Below are 16,736 nucleotides of genomic sequence, written 5' to 3'. Positions count from 1 at the left end.
TAAAAAATTGGCAGTAACTATTAAAAATGAACAAAACTTATACTACATAATTTTAAAATATCCCAGGGGAATTAAATGACATAATCACTATTTTTGACAGGAGAGCTATAAAAACAATAAATCGTAAATATCTAAAATCCCAATGATTTCATTCCAAACTGCAAAGGGTGATAGGTGGAAAACTAGAGAGTAGAAACATTCTAATTTTTGAAAAGTGAGTAGGGTTAGGGTCAAAAATAGTTTCATTCTTGACATTGAAAGTATTGCTCCTCCCTCATTTGTAAACAGTTAAATGTAAATAACCATGTTATCAGCACATATTTCATCTCCTTATTTAATTCCTTTTAACTAGCTTTTTTCAGATGCTCACATTCTAGATCAATATAGAGTCACTGTGATGGTAACACCCATCTTATTTCTAGCTTCATCAGACTCCTTCTGTCTTAGTATTAATAACACTGTGGGATGATATTTTAAAATGCATTTTATCATGTTATGGTTTTGGTTTACCAACAGTCTGTATCAGAAATGGATACTGAGTTTTTATTAATGCCTCACTGGAATCTACGGAGACGGCTGTGATCTCTTTTTCCTCTGGTCTCCTGTATGAAAGACAGTATTAACAGATTTTATAGAGCTACATTACTATTTGCTCATGGAGTATTATTCTTCAAATGTTGTGTGGTTCAGTTTACCATGGCTGAGAATATGATTTTATCTACATTTATGGGTGAAAGGTGCCTACACTGTTCATATTTTGGTATTTTTGTCAGTTTGGGAGCAAGTTTACACTGGCTTGTAAAATGAACTTAAACACTGTCCACTTTTTAAAATACTCTTTAATGATTTATATAGCATGGGAGTTATTTCTTTAAAATCTGAACAAAACAAGGGTGCTTTGAGAGTTCATTCCTTTACAGATTTTAAATTGTTTCCGTGGTTATTATCCTATTTACATATTGTATGTGTTCTGAATCTATTTCTATAATTTATATTTTTCTATTAAAATGCCTCTTTTACTAAGACCAGCAAGAGGGGATCTAGGCAGATCCTGGCCTTAACTAAGAAGCCCTTAGTTGAGGATATACGGTGAGGGGCCGGGGGACAAGGCCACTGCCACAGGCAGGGCAGACAAGCAGAAGAAGAATGTGGCACAGAGAGAGGACTCTGGGCATCTGCAGAGGGTCCACCTAGGGCATCCGGCCAAGTACTTAACAGTGCGCGTATGTAAAGAAACTATCTGAGGCTGGGAAAGCACCATCTGAAAGCATGAGGAGGACCGGCCCAGGCCCTCTCGCAGGCCAGGATAGTGCCTGTTGCCACAGCAGGGCATTGGCCCTTGGCTGAGTGCTGCTCCACGGCTCTTCTTACTTCTATAGCTATTGCTCTGGTTAGTCAACAGTCACACCCTAAGGAGCGAGGCCTGCTTAGTTTCATCTCTCCTGAGTATCATTTTGGGTTTATAAGCATGGTTGTTTAGAAATATGTTTAAAATCAGATGGGTGTTTCAAAACAGCACATCCAAAGTTCGTAAATCTGGCTTGTTACTAATCCTTCCCAGAACAAATGAAGCCCAGAGGAGTTAATCCAAATACACCAGTTACATGTACAATGCTTACTGCACTGGAAATGAAAATAAATAAAAGCAATGTTGTTATTGAGGCCATAACACCCATTTGGTGAGAACTAATCTTCTTAGTTTGCTATTTTAGTGTTACCAAAATGTTCATAATATTTATGACTTCCTCCTATCAGAGAAATGGTATTTCTTCAAAGCAATTTTTAAGTTCTCTGTTATGATGTATTTTTGGAGTTCTGCTGTCAAAAATATTTCACGAGACATAAAGAGGAAACACATGATGGTTTTATCCAGACCCTACTTCACTTCAGTCTTTCATTTACATTCATTTCTGGCCTTCAATTTTTCTCCTGTTCCAAAGCAAAAGCTTGCTCCGTGCTGCTAGCGTGAAGGTGGAGTGTTCTCATTTGTTCTCCACATGTGGTTAGGTGGCAATGGCTGGTGTGTGCGTTTTGATTCTCCACTGGACTGAGAGATAATTGCTCAAAGAAACAGACCTTGATCCATGTCACTTATCGACATTCCCACCTTTCCAAACCATGCTCAGCCAGGAGTAAGTGTTGACTTAATCCGCACTAAATGAGCGACAGGGAGGGTGAGGACAGCCGCCAGCTCGGAGGGGCTGCCTCTCACATGCCCGTGCCCTTCATTCCTCTCCAGTGGGTGGGACGTTTTCTTGGAAATCACTGAGCATCTGAAAAGTGGAATCACATTTTCAGGCTGTCTAAATGCCCAGAGTGGCTACTATCCCAAGATCATCCCCCCTAATTAAACATCATACAAATGATTCTCTTTCCCAAGTCTCTAATTTTGGTGGGAACACCCATCCTAATATCAACTATAGAAGTTAGGTTCACCCGAACACAGAATGGGGTCTGGAGGAAAAGGCTTATAATGAATTCCCAGACTAAAAGGAAGCCTAAAACCACTGCTACTTGTGGCCTCAATAATAAAATAAAACACAAATGAAAATAAGAACTTTGTAATGGAACAAATTCAAGACCAGAGAAAGAATCTTATGTATCTTGATGTTACTGAAACAATAGAAGCAGACAGCATCATAATGTAATGGGGGAAATTAGGCCATCTATGAGTTTACAGTCTCAAACACACAAGAGTCAGTGAGTCGTTGCCTTTGAGGTAGTTGGAGGATTTGGGTGAGGGGATGGTTGAGCTAAGGAGTCGAATACCTAGAAGGATTTATCTTAAGTGACATCCAGACAAAAGTGGGCCATATGAAGGTAGTGTGACCCCAAGATTCTGACAAAGCTGCACTCGGCTCTGGATTTGATACCAAAAATAACTATAGGGTTTTTAAAAAACATACATTATCAATTCCAATTCACTTTTGTTGTGAGATTCCTTAGTTCAAAATAGCCGTCGTGATTGAGGGATAAGGTGCTAACTGTAAAGATGTTAATGATGAAAAGTAACTAAGAACAGGCAGCAGCCAGCAGAATGCCGCAGCAGCCATCCCTGCTCTATGCCTGATTGTTTTCACGAAGCCTGGCGTGAGTTATAAAATGATATTAACACACTAGGTTAAACTAGGGACTGAGTGGGGCCTTATCTTTGTTAAGTAAGCTACATCCTAATTTTTCATATATTTCTTCTTCTCATTAAATATGTTCTATCATTCTGAAATATGAATGCTTATTAAATAGGGGATAGAACATTCCCCATTTAGTAATTTTTCCTAGAGTTTCAAGGTGAGAACTGAGCCATGTGGATTGATATCATAGAGACTTGGCTCTTATGCTAGGGCCCTGCTTGGCACAGGTGACTTTTTTTCAGGCAGTATAACCTAGTAAGTAAAACCTTGGGCTCTAGAGGCAACTTAATTGTGTTAAAAATATTACTCCACCAAATTTTTATTTCTGTTACCTTTGGCAAATTACTTACCTACCCTAGGCCTCAGTTTCTTCATCTGAAATATGGTATAAAAAAGGTATCTACTACTTCATAGGGTCACTATGAAGATTAAATGAGGTAAATTCACTCACTGAGTGAATCCTCAATGCCTGCTCAGAGGATTCACTCCAAAATATTAGTTATTTCTATTACTATCATTAGAGCCAGGAAGAAAACTTAGAGAGCATATAGGTCAAAATGATCTTAACCTCTCTCAACCCCTTATTGTTGAATTTGAAGACTATTAGATTAAACAAACTAAATGTTTACATAATTTCTACTAATATTATGATATTTACCCTAAATATATAAAACCTCTTTTTTTAACTATAGTTTCTTTATAAGTCCAACATAAATTTAGACTTTAAATTTATTAAAAATAAAATACAATTATAGTCTAATACATTACTTAACAAAGCCCCATAAGCCCCTATTCTCATCCAGTTTTGAGTGTGTTCTTAAAACTCACATTTCATGTTTCCTCCATGTGATAAACATACATGGGGGGGGGTATTCCCTTGATTAGGTTTCATTATGTGGCAAAGGTGATGGGATATCACCTCCATGATTGCGGAGATACTACACAGATGTTATGTAATGTTCTGTTCCACTGGTTGTTATGAAAGAGTCTGCATTTCAGACTGGAGGGACTCTCTCTTGCAGGCTTTGAAAAAATAAGCTGCCATGTTATGAAAGGTCCTGTGAGAGGGTCACATGGCAAGGAACTGGGGGGTGGCCACTAGGTGCTGAGAGCAGTCCCAGCTGGCAGCCAGCAAGGAAACAGGGATCTCAGTGTTATAGTTCTCTAACCATATGAAGGTGAAGTCTGCCAAGAGAATAAATATACAGGGTGTCTCAAAAAAATGTATATGCACTTTAACAGCTGATAGCTCAGTTTTTGAAAATAAAATGTATTTTAATAAACACTGCCTTTATAATAAACACTGCCTTTATTCAAAGTGTGTGTATACATTTTTGGGGATGCCTTATATATGTGTATAAGTATATATAATAAATGAGTACACTTATTTAGTTAGAAAGGAAGTGTTAGTCTTTATATAATCAAGTCACTTTATAACTTTTGATACTTCTGCTGCTGGGCCTATAAAAATCTTCCCAAACTCAAGATTATATAAATAAACATCTATATCTTCTTCTAAGCATTTTGCAGTTTCTATTTTTTACATTTAAAAAGTTAATCCACCATTTAACAAGATGAAAAGAGTTCTGTGGGTAGATGGTGATGATGGTAGGACAGTGTGAATGTACCTAATGCCACTAAAGATACACTTAAAAATGAGTAAAGATGGTAAATCTTAAAATTGTATTTTACCACAATTTCTAAAAGGTTTTTAAAAACCTTATCTAAAAATGGAATTTATTTGAAATGTAATGATAAGAATATATATACATATATATACATATATATATGTAGGTATGTGTATATATATATTTTTTTCCTTAAAGTATTTAGCCAATTGATCAGTATTACTTATTGAATTATCTATCTTTCTCTACCAAATTTGAATATTTGTACACACTTGGGTATACTTATAGTCTTTCTTAATATACACAATCCCCAGTATCTGATTATATGAAGATTTCCAGTTGCCTCTATTTCATTTTCATTGTATACCAAAGGAACGGCACAAGCACCACCCACCCTTAAAACTCAGGCCCTGGAACTAACTAGGTGGCTGGTAAACAGGAGCAGCCACAAAGCCACAATCCTTAAGCTTTTGGTGCCATCTACTGGCATTTTAACCTCTGTTCAGAGCCAGGAAATACTTTCACCTAGTTTCTAGGCAATTTTGAATATAAAAAATGTAAGCTTTATGATGTATAGGATGGCCCCCTACCTCCAACCTTTCTCTGTGGTCCATATTTCAGATGCCAGGGATGGAAGAGTCGAGTGCAGCTCAGATCACCACTCCTATCTTCAGAAGTTTCAATGGCTTCCAAGTGGCAATGGAATAAAGTACATGGAAATTAACAGAGAGGGAAATAAAATCAACAAAGATGAGGACAATCCTACAATTAACTACAAATATATAAAAAAAAGGACCTATATTAGTTAAAATGGGTAACATACACACACCAAAGAGGAACTTCCTTGTCTCAGAGAAAACCTTGAAATTCACATCCTCCGAAAAGCCTTCCTCTAACCAGAATTCATCTCTTCCCTCAGCAGCCCCCATGACGATCTCACAGTACTTCTCTCTCCCTGTTTTGCATTCTAGGTAGTTTGATGCAGAACAATCTGTCATCCACACTAGATTTCAAGTGCCTTGAGGATAAAGACAGCATTTGGTTCATTTCAGATTCAAGTAGCCCTGACTTCTTTAAAAAGAGGGACTTTCTCTGTAATGGTGACTCTGAGACTTTAAAGGGAGTATCAGTGAATATGCAGTTTATTCTGGAACATTAATCCAGACAATCCATGGCTGTTTCCCAGTTTCTGCATTTTACCTATTCATTTTTTCCTATTAGTTTGACCTCACACGGATCTCATATTTCCTGAATTTCTTATTTATTGACTCACGTTTTGGTGTTCCTCATTTTTGCTCTCCTGGAAACCAGCCTCAAGGTGCGCCTTCTTAAATTAATACATTAGCGACTCATCTGTGTTCCTGCACTCTTATCTATATAGCTTAAACTTCCAGCAGAAACTATCTTGATGCCAAAAAAGAATAGCAATAAAAAACCACAGCCTCTATTTACTGAGCTTACTATGTGCTACATGCTTTACTATATTCTCATTTAATTTCCACAGCAATCTAGTGCTTACTCACCCCTCACATCTTAATTCAATCATTTCCTTAAAGATGCGTCCTCTGACGTCCTAAACTACACCAAACCTTTGTTAATATATAGTAGCTCACAGCACTATGTAATTAACTCTTTCATGCTTATAATAGTTAAAATTTCACATTTTTACCCAAAATCTAGCTTCCCCTTTGGAAATTGATCCCTTCGAGGATTAACAATGTCTACTTTTGTGCATCACGGGGTCTCAGTTGTTTAGCAAGAGGTAAGAATTAACTTGTCCAAAACTAATCTCCAGCGGAATGGCCTCCCAGAAAGTGACTGGCCTTAAACAAAGTTCAGGGGAACTGGGTAAGGCCCTGTTTTAAGACCATCAGTTGTGGCCAGCCACACAGCCTAGACCGCAGCTGCCCCTGCAGCTGTCAGAACAGGGCTAGTGCTTCCCCAACCATGAATGCTGATGCAGCTAATCCTGCCGCTAGTTTGCTATGGCACAGGCCTTCCACTGCAAGACTTCGACCCCAGCCCCCACACCACCTTAAAAGAGATGTTATTTATGGTAACATCTTTGCCACCCTCATTCCTATTCTACTGCCTCTGACTTCCCAGTTCTTGACAGGTGGGCTGGCCAAAAACCTCCACCAAGAGTCTCAATGTCCCATTTTTGACCAGTCTGAAGACATTTCATTACCAATGCCTAACTCCCAAATCCCAGCCATGGACACTGAGTCACAAGAGGGTTAGAGCTAAGATTCTGTCATGACATACTACTATTATATCCTAACCCCTAATCATTCCAGGGTGGGACTGGCACTTCCTGTGTCATGCAACCCAAAAGCCCCAGAGCCCCAGTGTAAGAGCTCTCTCCTAAAGCCGATGTCCAATCCTGCATCTCTGTGCATCCCCTTAGAATGCACCTGGGCAGCCCCCAACTGCTACTCCTCTGTCTCTGAGAGTCTGTCTCCTGGAGGACTTTAATAAATGATAGCGAAATACTTTCAATAGGGTCATTGTTGCTCTGTAGTTCCTCTAGTTTATTTTTGCCCTTGATACTCATGGTCAATGCCACTCACAAAATATTTAGTCTCAGAGTCATTTTGAAAGAGTTCTTCAATGTGCTACACTACAAGATAAATTAGTGTCATAATAAATTTCACCACAAACAGAACATACAGATTCTGAAAGAAATTCCCACCACCACTGGATTCCATTGTGCACAGTGAAAGCAACAGTCTGATTCTGCCTGGTGAGTCCTTAAATATGCCCGACAGAGAAGGGCATAGCAACTGTCCCCAAAAAGGAAATTTTTGTGGAGGAACAGGAGGAAAATCACATTACCTTTAGGTAAAGGCTAAAAGAGAGGTACATGAACCACACATAATGTAAAGGCTGAGAAATGAGGCTCCAGGTAGGAGGAATGCAGGTAGAAAAGTCTTCCTGTAATACCTGGCCTGAGGCAAAGGAAAAAGAGGAGATTAAAAAAGAGGGAAAGAAGTCTACCTCCAGCATTCAGAGAGAACCCCAGGACCCACAGCAGAATTCAGGTTACAGTCAGAGGTGGAAGGTGCTTAGGCCTCACCTGGTGGGGAAGTATTCAGTAATGGTGCCAGTTGTCCCGTGGACAGTTTGGATGCTCCTGAAACCATTTTGGACAGAAAGAATGTGAAGATGGGGGTCTCAGGCATAAGCTGAGTAGGCAAACTCAAGATAGAAAACATAAAAGGTTTTGGTTATGACATGCACATTTCTTAAATTATACCCAGTGGATAAGTCTTTTGAAATGCCCAATGTGTTCCCCGCCCTCTAGTTCATCACTGTGAAAGCAATTATAAACAAGAGTTCTCAACTGACTAGATCTCTTTCAGATTTTCCTACAAAGAGAGCTTTAATACATTAATATTCAGCAAAGAAATATTGGGGCTGTTATACATGCACATGAGAAACCCACAGCCTTTGTATGCTGTGACTTCTGAATTCATCTAAGCTCTGGGTAAGTCTTTTATTTCCGAATGTTTACACCTCGGTTAAAAAAAAATTAATAGTTTCAATATTCAGGAGATTATCTTCAGAAATAGCTGTTCTGTTAATTGGAAAAAGTTTTTCATCACTATTATGGTTCAAAAAGAATTAAAGGTGTCAAAGAGAAAAAGTGTACTTTCTAAGATTTTTCAATTTGCAATTTCTACCCTAGAGGTTATGGTGAGCTAGCTGTGGGAACAGTCTCGAGAGGAAGGTTCTTTACTGAGTCGAGTAGAATAAGGCACCACCCATAAGGATGACAGAATAAAGCTGGGAGAATCACTGTCAAGGTCAGAGATTTGCAACTGAGGTGGTTTCTGAATAATAGATAACATTTTTGGGTAGCCATTATATGCTGGTGGTGTGCTAAGCTCTATTTTTCATATTAAAATTTGTGTTATGAAGTATTTAAAAATTATAGAATAACAATGAGATGCCAATGTATACACCACAGAAATTTTAGGTGGTAACCCTGTCATTTTTGCTAAAAATCATTCCTTTTTTAAAAAAAATTATTTTTATTGTTGAGGGTATTACAGATGTCCCCCATATCCCCCTCTCCTTAGCCCCCCTCCACCTGGCTCTCGACCCACCCCAGGCCTTCACTGCACTGTCGTCTGTGTCCATGGGTTATGCATATATGCATATAAGTTCTTTGGTTAACCTCTTCCCACCAACACCCTTCCCTCTGAGATTCGTCAGTCTGTTCCATGCATCCATGTCTCTGGACCTATTTTGTTCCTGTTTATTTTGTTCATTAGATTTCACATATAAGTGAGATCGTGTGATATTTGTCTTTCTCTGACTGGCTTGTTTGCTTAGCATAATTATCTCCAGGTCCATCCATGCTTCTCAAAAGGTGAGAGAGCCTTCTTTTTTATAGCTGTATAGTGTTCCATTGTGTAAATGTCCCACAGCTTTTTTATCCACTCATGTACCATCAATAAATCAACAAGCCAGTGCTGGTGAGGATGTGGAGAAAAGGGAGCCCTAGTACACTGCTGGTGGGAATGCAGACTGGTGCAGCCACTGTAGAAAGCAGTAGAGATTTCTCAAAAAATTAAAAATGGAACTGCTATTTGATCCAGCGATTCCACTTCTGGGAATATATCCTAAGAATCCAGAAACAACAATTAGAAAGAATATATGCACCCCTATGTTAATAGTAGCGTTATTTACAATGGCTAAGATCTAAAAAAATCCCTTTTTAAAAAGCAAAACACTACAGATTCAGCTGAAACCACTACTCATTCCATCTTCCTTTCTTTCTCACACGAAATATCCTTGTGTATCACTCCAATCATATTTCTGCCCTTTTACTCATTATACCTGTATTTATGCAATTTGCCTTTTTCCCCCAAATAAATATTTTGATATTTACCTTTGTGGATGAATGTGGGTCTGGATGATTCACATTAGCTTCTACATTGAACTTCATTATAACAAACCTTAGTTGATCCCCTCCAGGTGGGCTGCTTCTACTTCTTAAACATTGAAAGAATGCTATAAGGCCCCATCTGTGTATATCTCCTTGTGTACATGTGAAAATTTCTCTAGATTCCTCTCCTTGGTGAAATTTCTGGATCACAAGTCATGAACCCTCCAACATTTCTAGGCATTGCTGAAGTTATTTTTCCTTGCTGTTTTTTCTTAAATTGATTTCTAAGCATTCGTTTGGAAGTTATTTCAATGCAAATAAATTCTTTCAATCTATGGTTTTATATTTCACTGTGTCTTTATCATAAAAATATCTTAATATGGAAAGTTATGCCAATTTTCTTCTAGGTTTGTGCTTTTTATGTCTTAAAAAGGAATTCTCTACCTCAGTGCGGCACATTTCTTCTCCATTTCCTTCTAAGTATTTAAAAAATTGCCTTTTCACATTTACATCTTCAAACCATCTAGAATGTGTTTTTGTGTATGCTGCATGTTAGGACAACTCATTTTATCTTTTTGCACAGAAATAGGAATTTTAAAAATCCATCCTTTCACCAATAGCTTTTAAAGCTATTTCTGTCATAGATCATGTTTTCATACACAAGTGGGCCTGTTTCTAGGCTATTTTGGCCTACTGGTCTATCTTTGGTCCGTAACACACAGTTTAAATCACTAGAACTTTGCAGTAAGCCATAGGGTAATGCACTGTATGCTCCAACATTACTAGGTATTGCCAAAATTATTTTTTCTTGGTATTTTTTCTTAAATTGATTTCTAAGCATTCTTTTGGAAGAATGAGTAAGTAGAGTGAGTCCTTTCTAATTGTTTTTCAGAATATTTTTGGCTCTTCTTGCTCTTTATTTCACCATAAAAGTTTTAAGATTAGCTAAATCTCCCATTAGTATCTTTTTTTTTTTAACCTGTTTCTTAATAATTTGTTCATAGTGAAATGAAGCTATTTGACTTTTTTTTTTCAGTTTTGTGGCTGGTTGGCCAAATCTCTTATTTAGTATTCCATCGTTGATCAACACAAATAAATGGTGTTATCAGGAAAGAGGGGAGGGGAGCTGTGTGGAAAAAAAATCAGGTTGTAATTTCATTTGAAGTTGTACTGATTTTCCAAATTAATTTGGTGAGGCTGAGAATAGTTATAATAAAAAGTGTTACCAACCATTTCATGATATGACTCTCCATTTACTTAGTCTTCCGTTATGTCCTTTAATAAAGATTAATAATTTTTCCATAAAGGTCTTACCCATTTTTGCTAGATTAATTCCTGGATTTTTTTTTCCAGCTATTTCTTACATTTGGTCTTCTGGGCCACTAACGCAGCCTTTCCTGTAATTCATCTATTTTATTATTTTGTCAAAAAATCATGTTTTAGTTGTGTATGTCAGTGTGTTGCATTCAGATCTCTTTAAGTACTTTTTGTTGTTCAGGTGTTGGTCTGCTTCCTCCAGTAATTATTATGCTGAACATAGATTCTAAAATTTTAACCTAATCCTTCTTTCTCTGGTCGCTAGAGTCCCTTGACTGTACAATTACTTTCTTTCAGATAAATAGGGAAATTCCACAGCTGTTGAGTGGAAAGGTGTTTCTTGCCCTGTGCCTTAGGTAAAAAAGGGCATTGTTATATCCCTCGGAGTCACCTTGGAGGAAGCCTCTCTGATCTTTGTCTGCTCAAACCCTTCCCCACCTTAATATATGGTACACTCACCCCATCCCCTGCTTTTAAGGGCAGGAAGACCCAAGTCTCTCACACCAGGATGAGATCCTCAGATGTTGAATTGCCAAGCTCTCGCAAGGATTCTCTGAGTTTCTGATGTTGCTCACAGGTAATTCCTCCACCCTTAGGGGAATAAGCCCAGTTCTTTCCACAGGAGCCAGCAGCTGGCTCTAGAGCCAAAGGCAAGTAGCTTGGAGATAGGAATGGAAGCGATTAAGATCCCCAAATCCACCACTGGTATATTTTCTACCTGTTTCTCAATAATGTGGTGGTGGTGAAAATAAATGTTATTGTTTTCTGGTTTTAAAAACGTTTTGCAGCTTTGTGGTTGGTTGGCCAAATCTTTAATTTGGCATTCCATCCTTGCCCAACACACATGAATGGTATTTTGGGGAGCAAGGGGACAAGAGATTCCGCAGATGCCCAAAGAAAAGGCAAAACGGCAAACCATGGGCCAGCATTATCCATTTTGTGTTTTTTTTGATTTATCAATAGAACTTTCCTTACATTATCATCTGATTTAAGTGGTTTTTGTTGTTGCTGGTCGTTTGTTTTTCAATACAGGGAACACTGAGATTCAGTTTCAAAGACCCCCTGAAATCTTAAGAGTAGCGTACACCAATCCTTCCCACTCTCCCCCCAAAAATCTAGTTGATTTGAATGGACAGAATGATCCATTTTTCCACTTTAGGTGGGCTGATATTTGTAAAAGATCTCAGAACTGTTTGCCTCATTTAAAAGGAAAAATTGAGAAGGGAGGAAGCTGTTAGCTGAATTTCTACTTGGAAATATAAGAAGACCAGTACGCAGATTCAAGTGATGCTTTAAAACTGAGCTTGTTGAAATAAACGTTAACAATTCCAAAACGAAATTAAACGAGTTTTAACTTTTTCCTCTCAAAAGAACCAAAATTATGGGAGAGGAAGTTAACAGGAAATTCTCAAAAGGTGAACACAACTCTTCCTTGTACCAGTCCTTGGGTAGTTACCATAGAACAGGGCCTTCTTTTCGTTCGTTTCTTTGAAGACGGATTTTGGTCCCAAGTCTGTTGGAACTTAGTATCTGCTCCGGCCTCCCCCTCTCTCCGGGCGGCTTCCTAGGCGGCCTCCCCCTCTGGGAGCCCGGCGGCCTGACCGGCTGTAAGAATCGCGCGGCGGAGGGCACCCCCTTTCCAGGGACGTGGGAAGCCCGCGATCGGCTCGGTCGACCCGGTCGCGGCCTCGGGAGTAGCGGTCGCTCCTGCCGCCGCCGTAACTGTCGCGGCCGCTGTAGGCGTCGGGCGAGCAGCCCCGGTACTCGTCGTAGCGGCCTCTGCTGCCGTACGACTGCGGGGGCCCCCGCGCGGGGTTGCCGCTGCGCGGGTCCCCGTAGCTCTCGAAGGGATCCCGGTAGGAGCCTCCGCTCGGATGGTCGGCATAATCGCGGCTGCGGCCCCCGTAGCCGTCTCGGTCGCCGTAGCCTCTCGACGGAAAGTCGTCCCGGGCACTGGAGTGGCCGTAATCGCGATAGGTGTACTCGCGGGGCGAGGGGGCGAAATCCCGGGAGTCGCGGGCGCTCGGGTAATCTCGGCTCGAGTAGCTGTCCCTGGGCGAGTAGCCCTCCTCCCAGGGGCCCAGGTAGGGGTCCCGGCGCGGGGGCGGCTCCCGGCGCGGCGGCCCAGCGTAGCCGTCTCGGCCCCGCGCGGCCGGGGCCCGCCCGCGCATCCCGCCGCCGCCGCCGCCGCCGCCGCTGCGAGGCGGGCCCGACGGCGCGGCCCTCTTGGGGGGCGGCCCGGCGCGGCGCGGCGGCGGCGGCCCGCGTTTCATGGGCATTGGGGCCCTGGAGGACCGCAGGTCGAAATCCCCCGCATAGCCGCCGTCGTCGGCGGACCCGCCCCGGGAGGGGGAGCGCCGCGGGCCCACACCGCCCCCGCGGGCCCCGCGCAGGCCCCTCGGGCGACCGCGGCTGCGGGACAGGGGCAGCGGGCCCCGACGGCCGCTCTCGAACGCAGGCTTGGTGGCCTGGGCCACTTTGATGGCCTTACCATCCAGGGACTTGCCGTTCATGTCTCTGACGGCGGCCTTGGCGTCGGCGGGGCTTTCGAAGGTGACGAACGCGAAGCCCCTGGACTTGCTGGTTTCTCGATCCTTCATCAGGAGCACCTCGATGACGCGGCCATACTTGCCGAACTCGGCCTCGAGGGTTTTCTCGTCGATTTCTGGGCTGAGCCCGCCGATGAAGAGCTTCCCGGGCCGATCCGCTTCCACCATGTCGGCGGGTCGAGCGGCCAGTGGCAGTGGGAGGCGAACAGGCGGCGTCCCTCGTGGCCTTCGAGCCCGCTGGCCGAGGGCGGCTCCTACCGGTCGCCGGCGCGTCGCCGCGGAGTCCAGAGCCTGGGTCGCCGCCCCGCTGCGCAGGCGGAACGCTCCGGATTGTGCCGCCTGGGGCTGGTTCCCCGGCGGCCTGTGATTGGTCGGTCGCCGAGGAGCGCCATCCCCCCCCCTTCCTTCCGGGGAGGGGGGCGGCTGGGCGACCTGCCTTTCGGTCTCTGAACTTCGCTTGGTTAACCTGGCTCTGGTTTAAGGTGTTTAAGGCCTTCCCTAAAGCTCTGCCGTGCAATGAAAAACGTAGGTTCAAAAATATATATATACATTTTTCCATTACTCTTAATGAGAATTGTAATGCATTACAGTGAAAGTTATCGAAACCATTTTTAAACAGAAAAAAAAAACTTCATTGAAAAATGAAATAACCAAAAATATTTTAAAGTTTTAAAATGTGGTTCGTACGTAAAATGTGGTTTTTTTGCCGAAGGGGACCAGATGACAGTGGCCGGTTGGCTGGGGAACAGGAAGCAGAGGGCCTCGAGCTTTGGCGGCACGGGCGTCTCCGTCCGTCAGCCTTTAAGCGGCTCGTAGACGCGGAGCGTTGACACCGCGCCTTCAGGTAAGGGTGTCAGGCACCCAAAGTCACGTTAGGACAAAATAAAGGCAAAACAGAGAGTGACAAACCGAGGGCTCCCCTCTTCAGTGAGGAACTCCCAGAAACAGTATTTTGGGTTCATTCAAACAAATTACGCAAATTTGTTCCTTAGAGTATTCTCCCAAGTGTTCAGAAGAACTTGGTGAAGGTATCTTCGCTTGAGCCTTTAACATTAAAAAGCTTTTTAAAAACTATGTTTAGTGGGACTTGAGCTGTTTTTAAAAACATAGTGTAATTTTTTCAGAGGTTGCTATGGTGAAAAGTTAATAGGCATGAGAAGTCTGTGTGTGTACATGTGTTAACTAGTTGCAATAGCTCCGTAATGACGAGAGCGCTAGTGATAGGCATTTTTATGTTTCTGACTTCAACGGGGATGCTTTTAAGGTTCTTAATATTTTTTACCATGCATGAGTGGAAGTTAAAGCCAAATGCATCACATGAGTTCATGTGATGAATTGCAGTAACAGATTTTTATTGTTAAATCATTGTATTTCTAAGGTAAACCTATATGAGATATATTCATTTTTAAATATATTGATTTTTGTTTGCTCTTAGAAATTTTACATTTCTGAACGTAAAGGGTATTGGCCTATGTATGATTTTCTTTCTCATATTGAGCTGGTGGATATTTTTGCCTAAATTTCTTTTAGTTTGGAGTCTATTCCAATTTTTTAAAATTTCTTGACTTGGTTTTTGTAGGATATACTTTTCTTAGAGTTATCTATTTTTAACTTGAAATTTTAAGGATAGCTGTTTTGCTTTCTTTTTATGCTCAGTCTTGTCAGAAGTTTATTTTTTCAAAGAACCAGCCTTTTTATTTACTAATCCTGTTTTGATTTTATTTGCTGCTCTTGCCTTCCTTCTTTCCACATCCAAGTTTGTATATTTTTGTTCTGTATTTTTAGGTAAGACACAATGCATTGAATTTTTAAAAAGGTTTCTTCTAATTTTAAAATTAGAAGTCTAAGTTTAAAATGTATTCTATATGGTCTAGTTAACAGTATGTCTTGAGGTGGCATACATAGTGGGTTGGTTTTTTTCTGTTTTACTTTCACTTTATTTAGTAAATAGACAAGGCTTTGTTTTGAACTGGCTCCATTTTAATTCCCATTTTAGCCATACACAAATCCAGAAATTAGTATGTAGATTTGAAGATAAGCAACTTAGCGTGTACCATTCTAATTTTTAAAAATATCTGTTCAAATTCCTAATTGTAACAAGACTTTTCTTCAGTCCACCTAGTTTCAAGTGTACAGCCTAGTGGTTAGACATTTATATAACTTATGAAGTGATAAGTCTAGTATCCACCTGGCAGCATAGTTATTATAATATTATTGGCTATATTCCCCATAGTGTACTTTACATCCTTCTATTTTGTAACTTCCAATTTGTACTTCTTAATCCCTTCACCTTTTTCACCCACCTGCAACCCCCCACCCCTTTGGCAACCATCAGTCTGTTCCCTGTATCCATGAGTCTGTTTCTGCTTTGTCTATATTGTTCTTTAGGTTCTACATATAAGTGAAATCATATAGTAATTGTCTTTCTCTGATTTATTTCACTTAGCATAATACCCTGTAGGCCCATCCATGCTGTTGCAAATGGTAAGATTTCTTTTTTTTTTTTTTATGGCCGAGTAATATTCCATTGTGTATATATACCAGAGTTTTTTTTAATCTAGTCAACTATTGATGGGCTACTTCCATATCTTGGCTATTATAAATAACACTGCAATGAACATAGGAGTGCATGTATCTTTTTGAATTAGTGTTTTGGATTTCTTTGGATAAATATCCAGAAGTGAAATTGTGGCTCAAAAGGCAGTTCCATTTTTAATTTTTTGAGGAACCTCCATGCAGTTTTCCATAGTGGATTGCACCAATTTGCAATCCCAATGACAGTGCATGAGGGTTCCCTTTTCACTATATCCTCGCCAACGCTTATTTATTGATAACCATTCTGACAGGTATGGGGAAATATCTCATTGTGGTTTTAACTTGCATTACTCTCATGATTAGTGACACTGAGCATCTTTTCATATGTCTGTATGTCCTCTTTGGAGAAATGTCTATTCAGGTACTCTGCCCATTTTTTAATTGAATTTTTTTTTTAGGTTGTATGAGTTTATAATGTCTTCAGCTAATTGTCCTCAGGTATTGCCTCCTGGTTCAGGTCTACTCTTCAACTTACTTAGCATTTTGTTTTTTGTTACACAGATTTTTGCTGTTATACAGCTTTGTTCTGCATAACTTGCTGTCATAAGGACACCACTCTGGTAATGGCTGCTCAGTGTTTTGAAGTCATCACCAAGGCCTCTGAGACTTCACATGAAAAACC

The 16,736-nt window shown here is 40.8% G+C and overlaps 1 protein-coding gene across 1 annotated transcript; it reads right to left on the bottom strand.

Moving 5' to 3' along the window:
• Positions 1-12,493: 12,493 nt before the first annotated feature.
• RBMXL2 (RBMX like 2) lies at positions 12,494-13,687 on the bottom strand. The gene has a single exon (XM_087822241.1). The coding sequence runs from the start codon at positions 13,685-13,687 to the stop codon at positions 12,494-12,496; it is 1,194 nt and encodes a 397-aa protein (XP_087678367.1).
• Between the last annotated feature and the right edge of the window lie 3,049 nt (positions 13,688-16,736).

Source organism: Miniopterus natalensis, chromosome 11 (genome assembly GCF_054644295.1).
Source record: "Miniopterus natalensis isolate mMinNat1 chromosome 11, mMinNat1.hap1, whole genome shotgun sequence".
NCBI lineage: Eukaryota > Metazoa > Chordata > Mammalia > Chiroptera > Miniopteridae > Miniopterus > Miniopterus natalensis.
Note: the sequence above shows the minus strand (reverse complement) of the source record. Positions and strands in the feature narration are given on the sequence as shown.

Bases quoted from the DNA above. Each gene is read 5' to 3' on its own strand.
- RBMXL2 (XM_087822241.1), bottom strand. From the start codon at position 13,687: ATGGTGGAAGCGGATCGGCCCGGGAAGCTCTTCATCGGCGGGCTCAGC.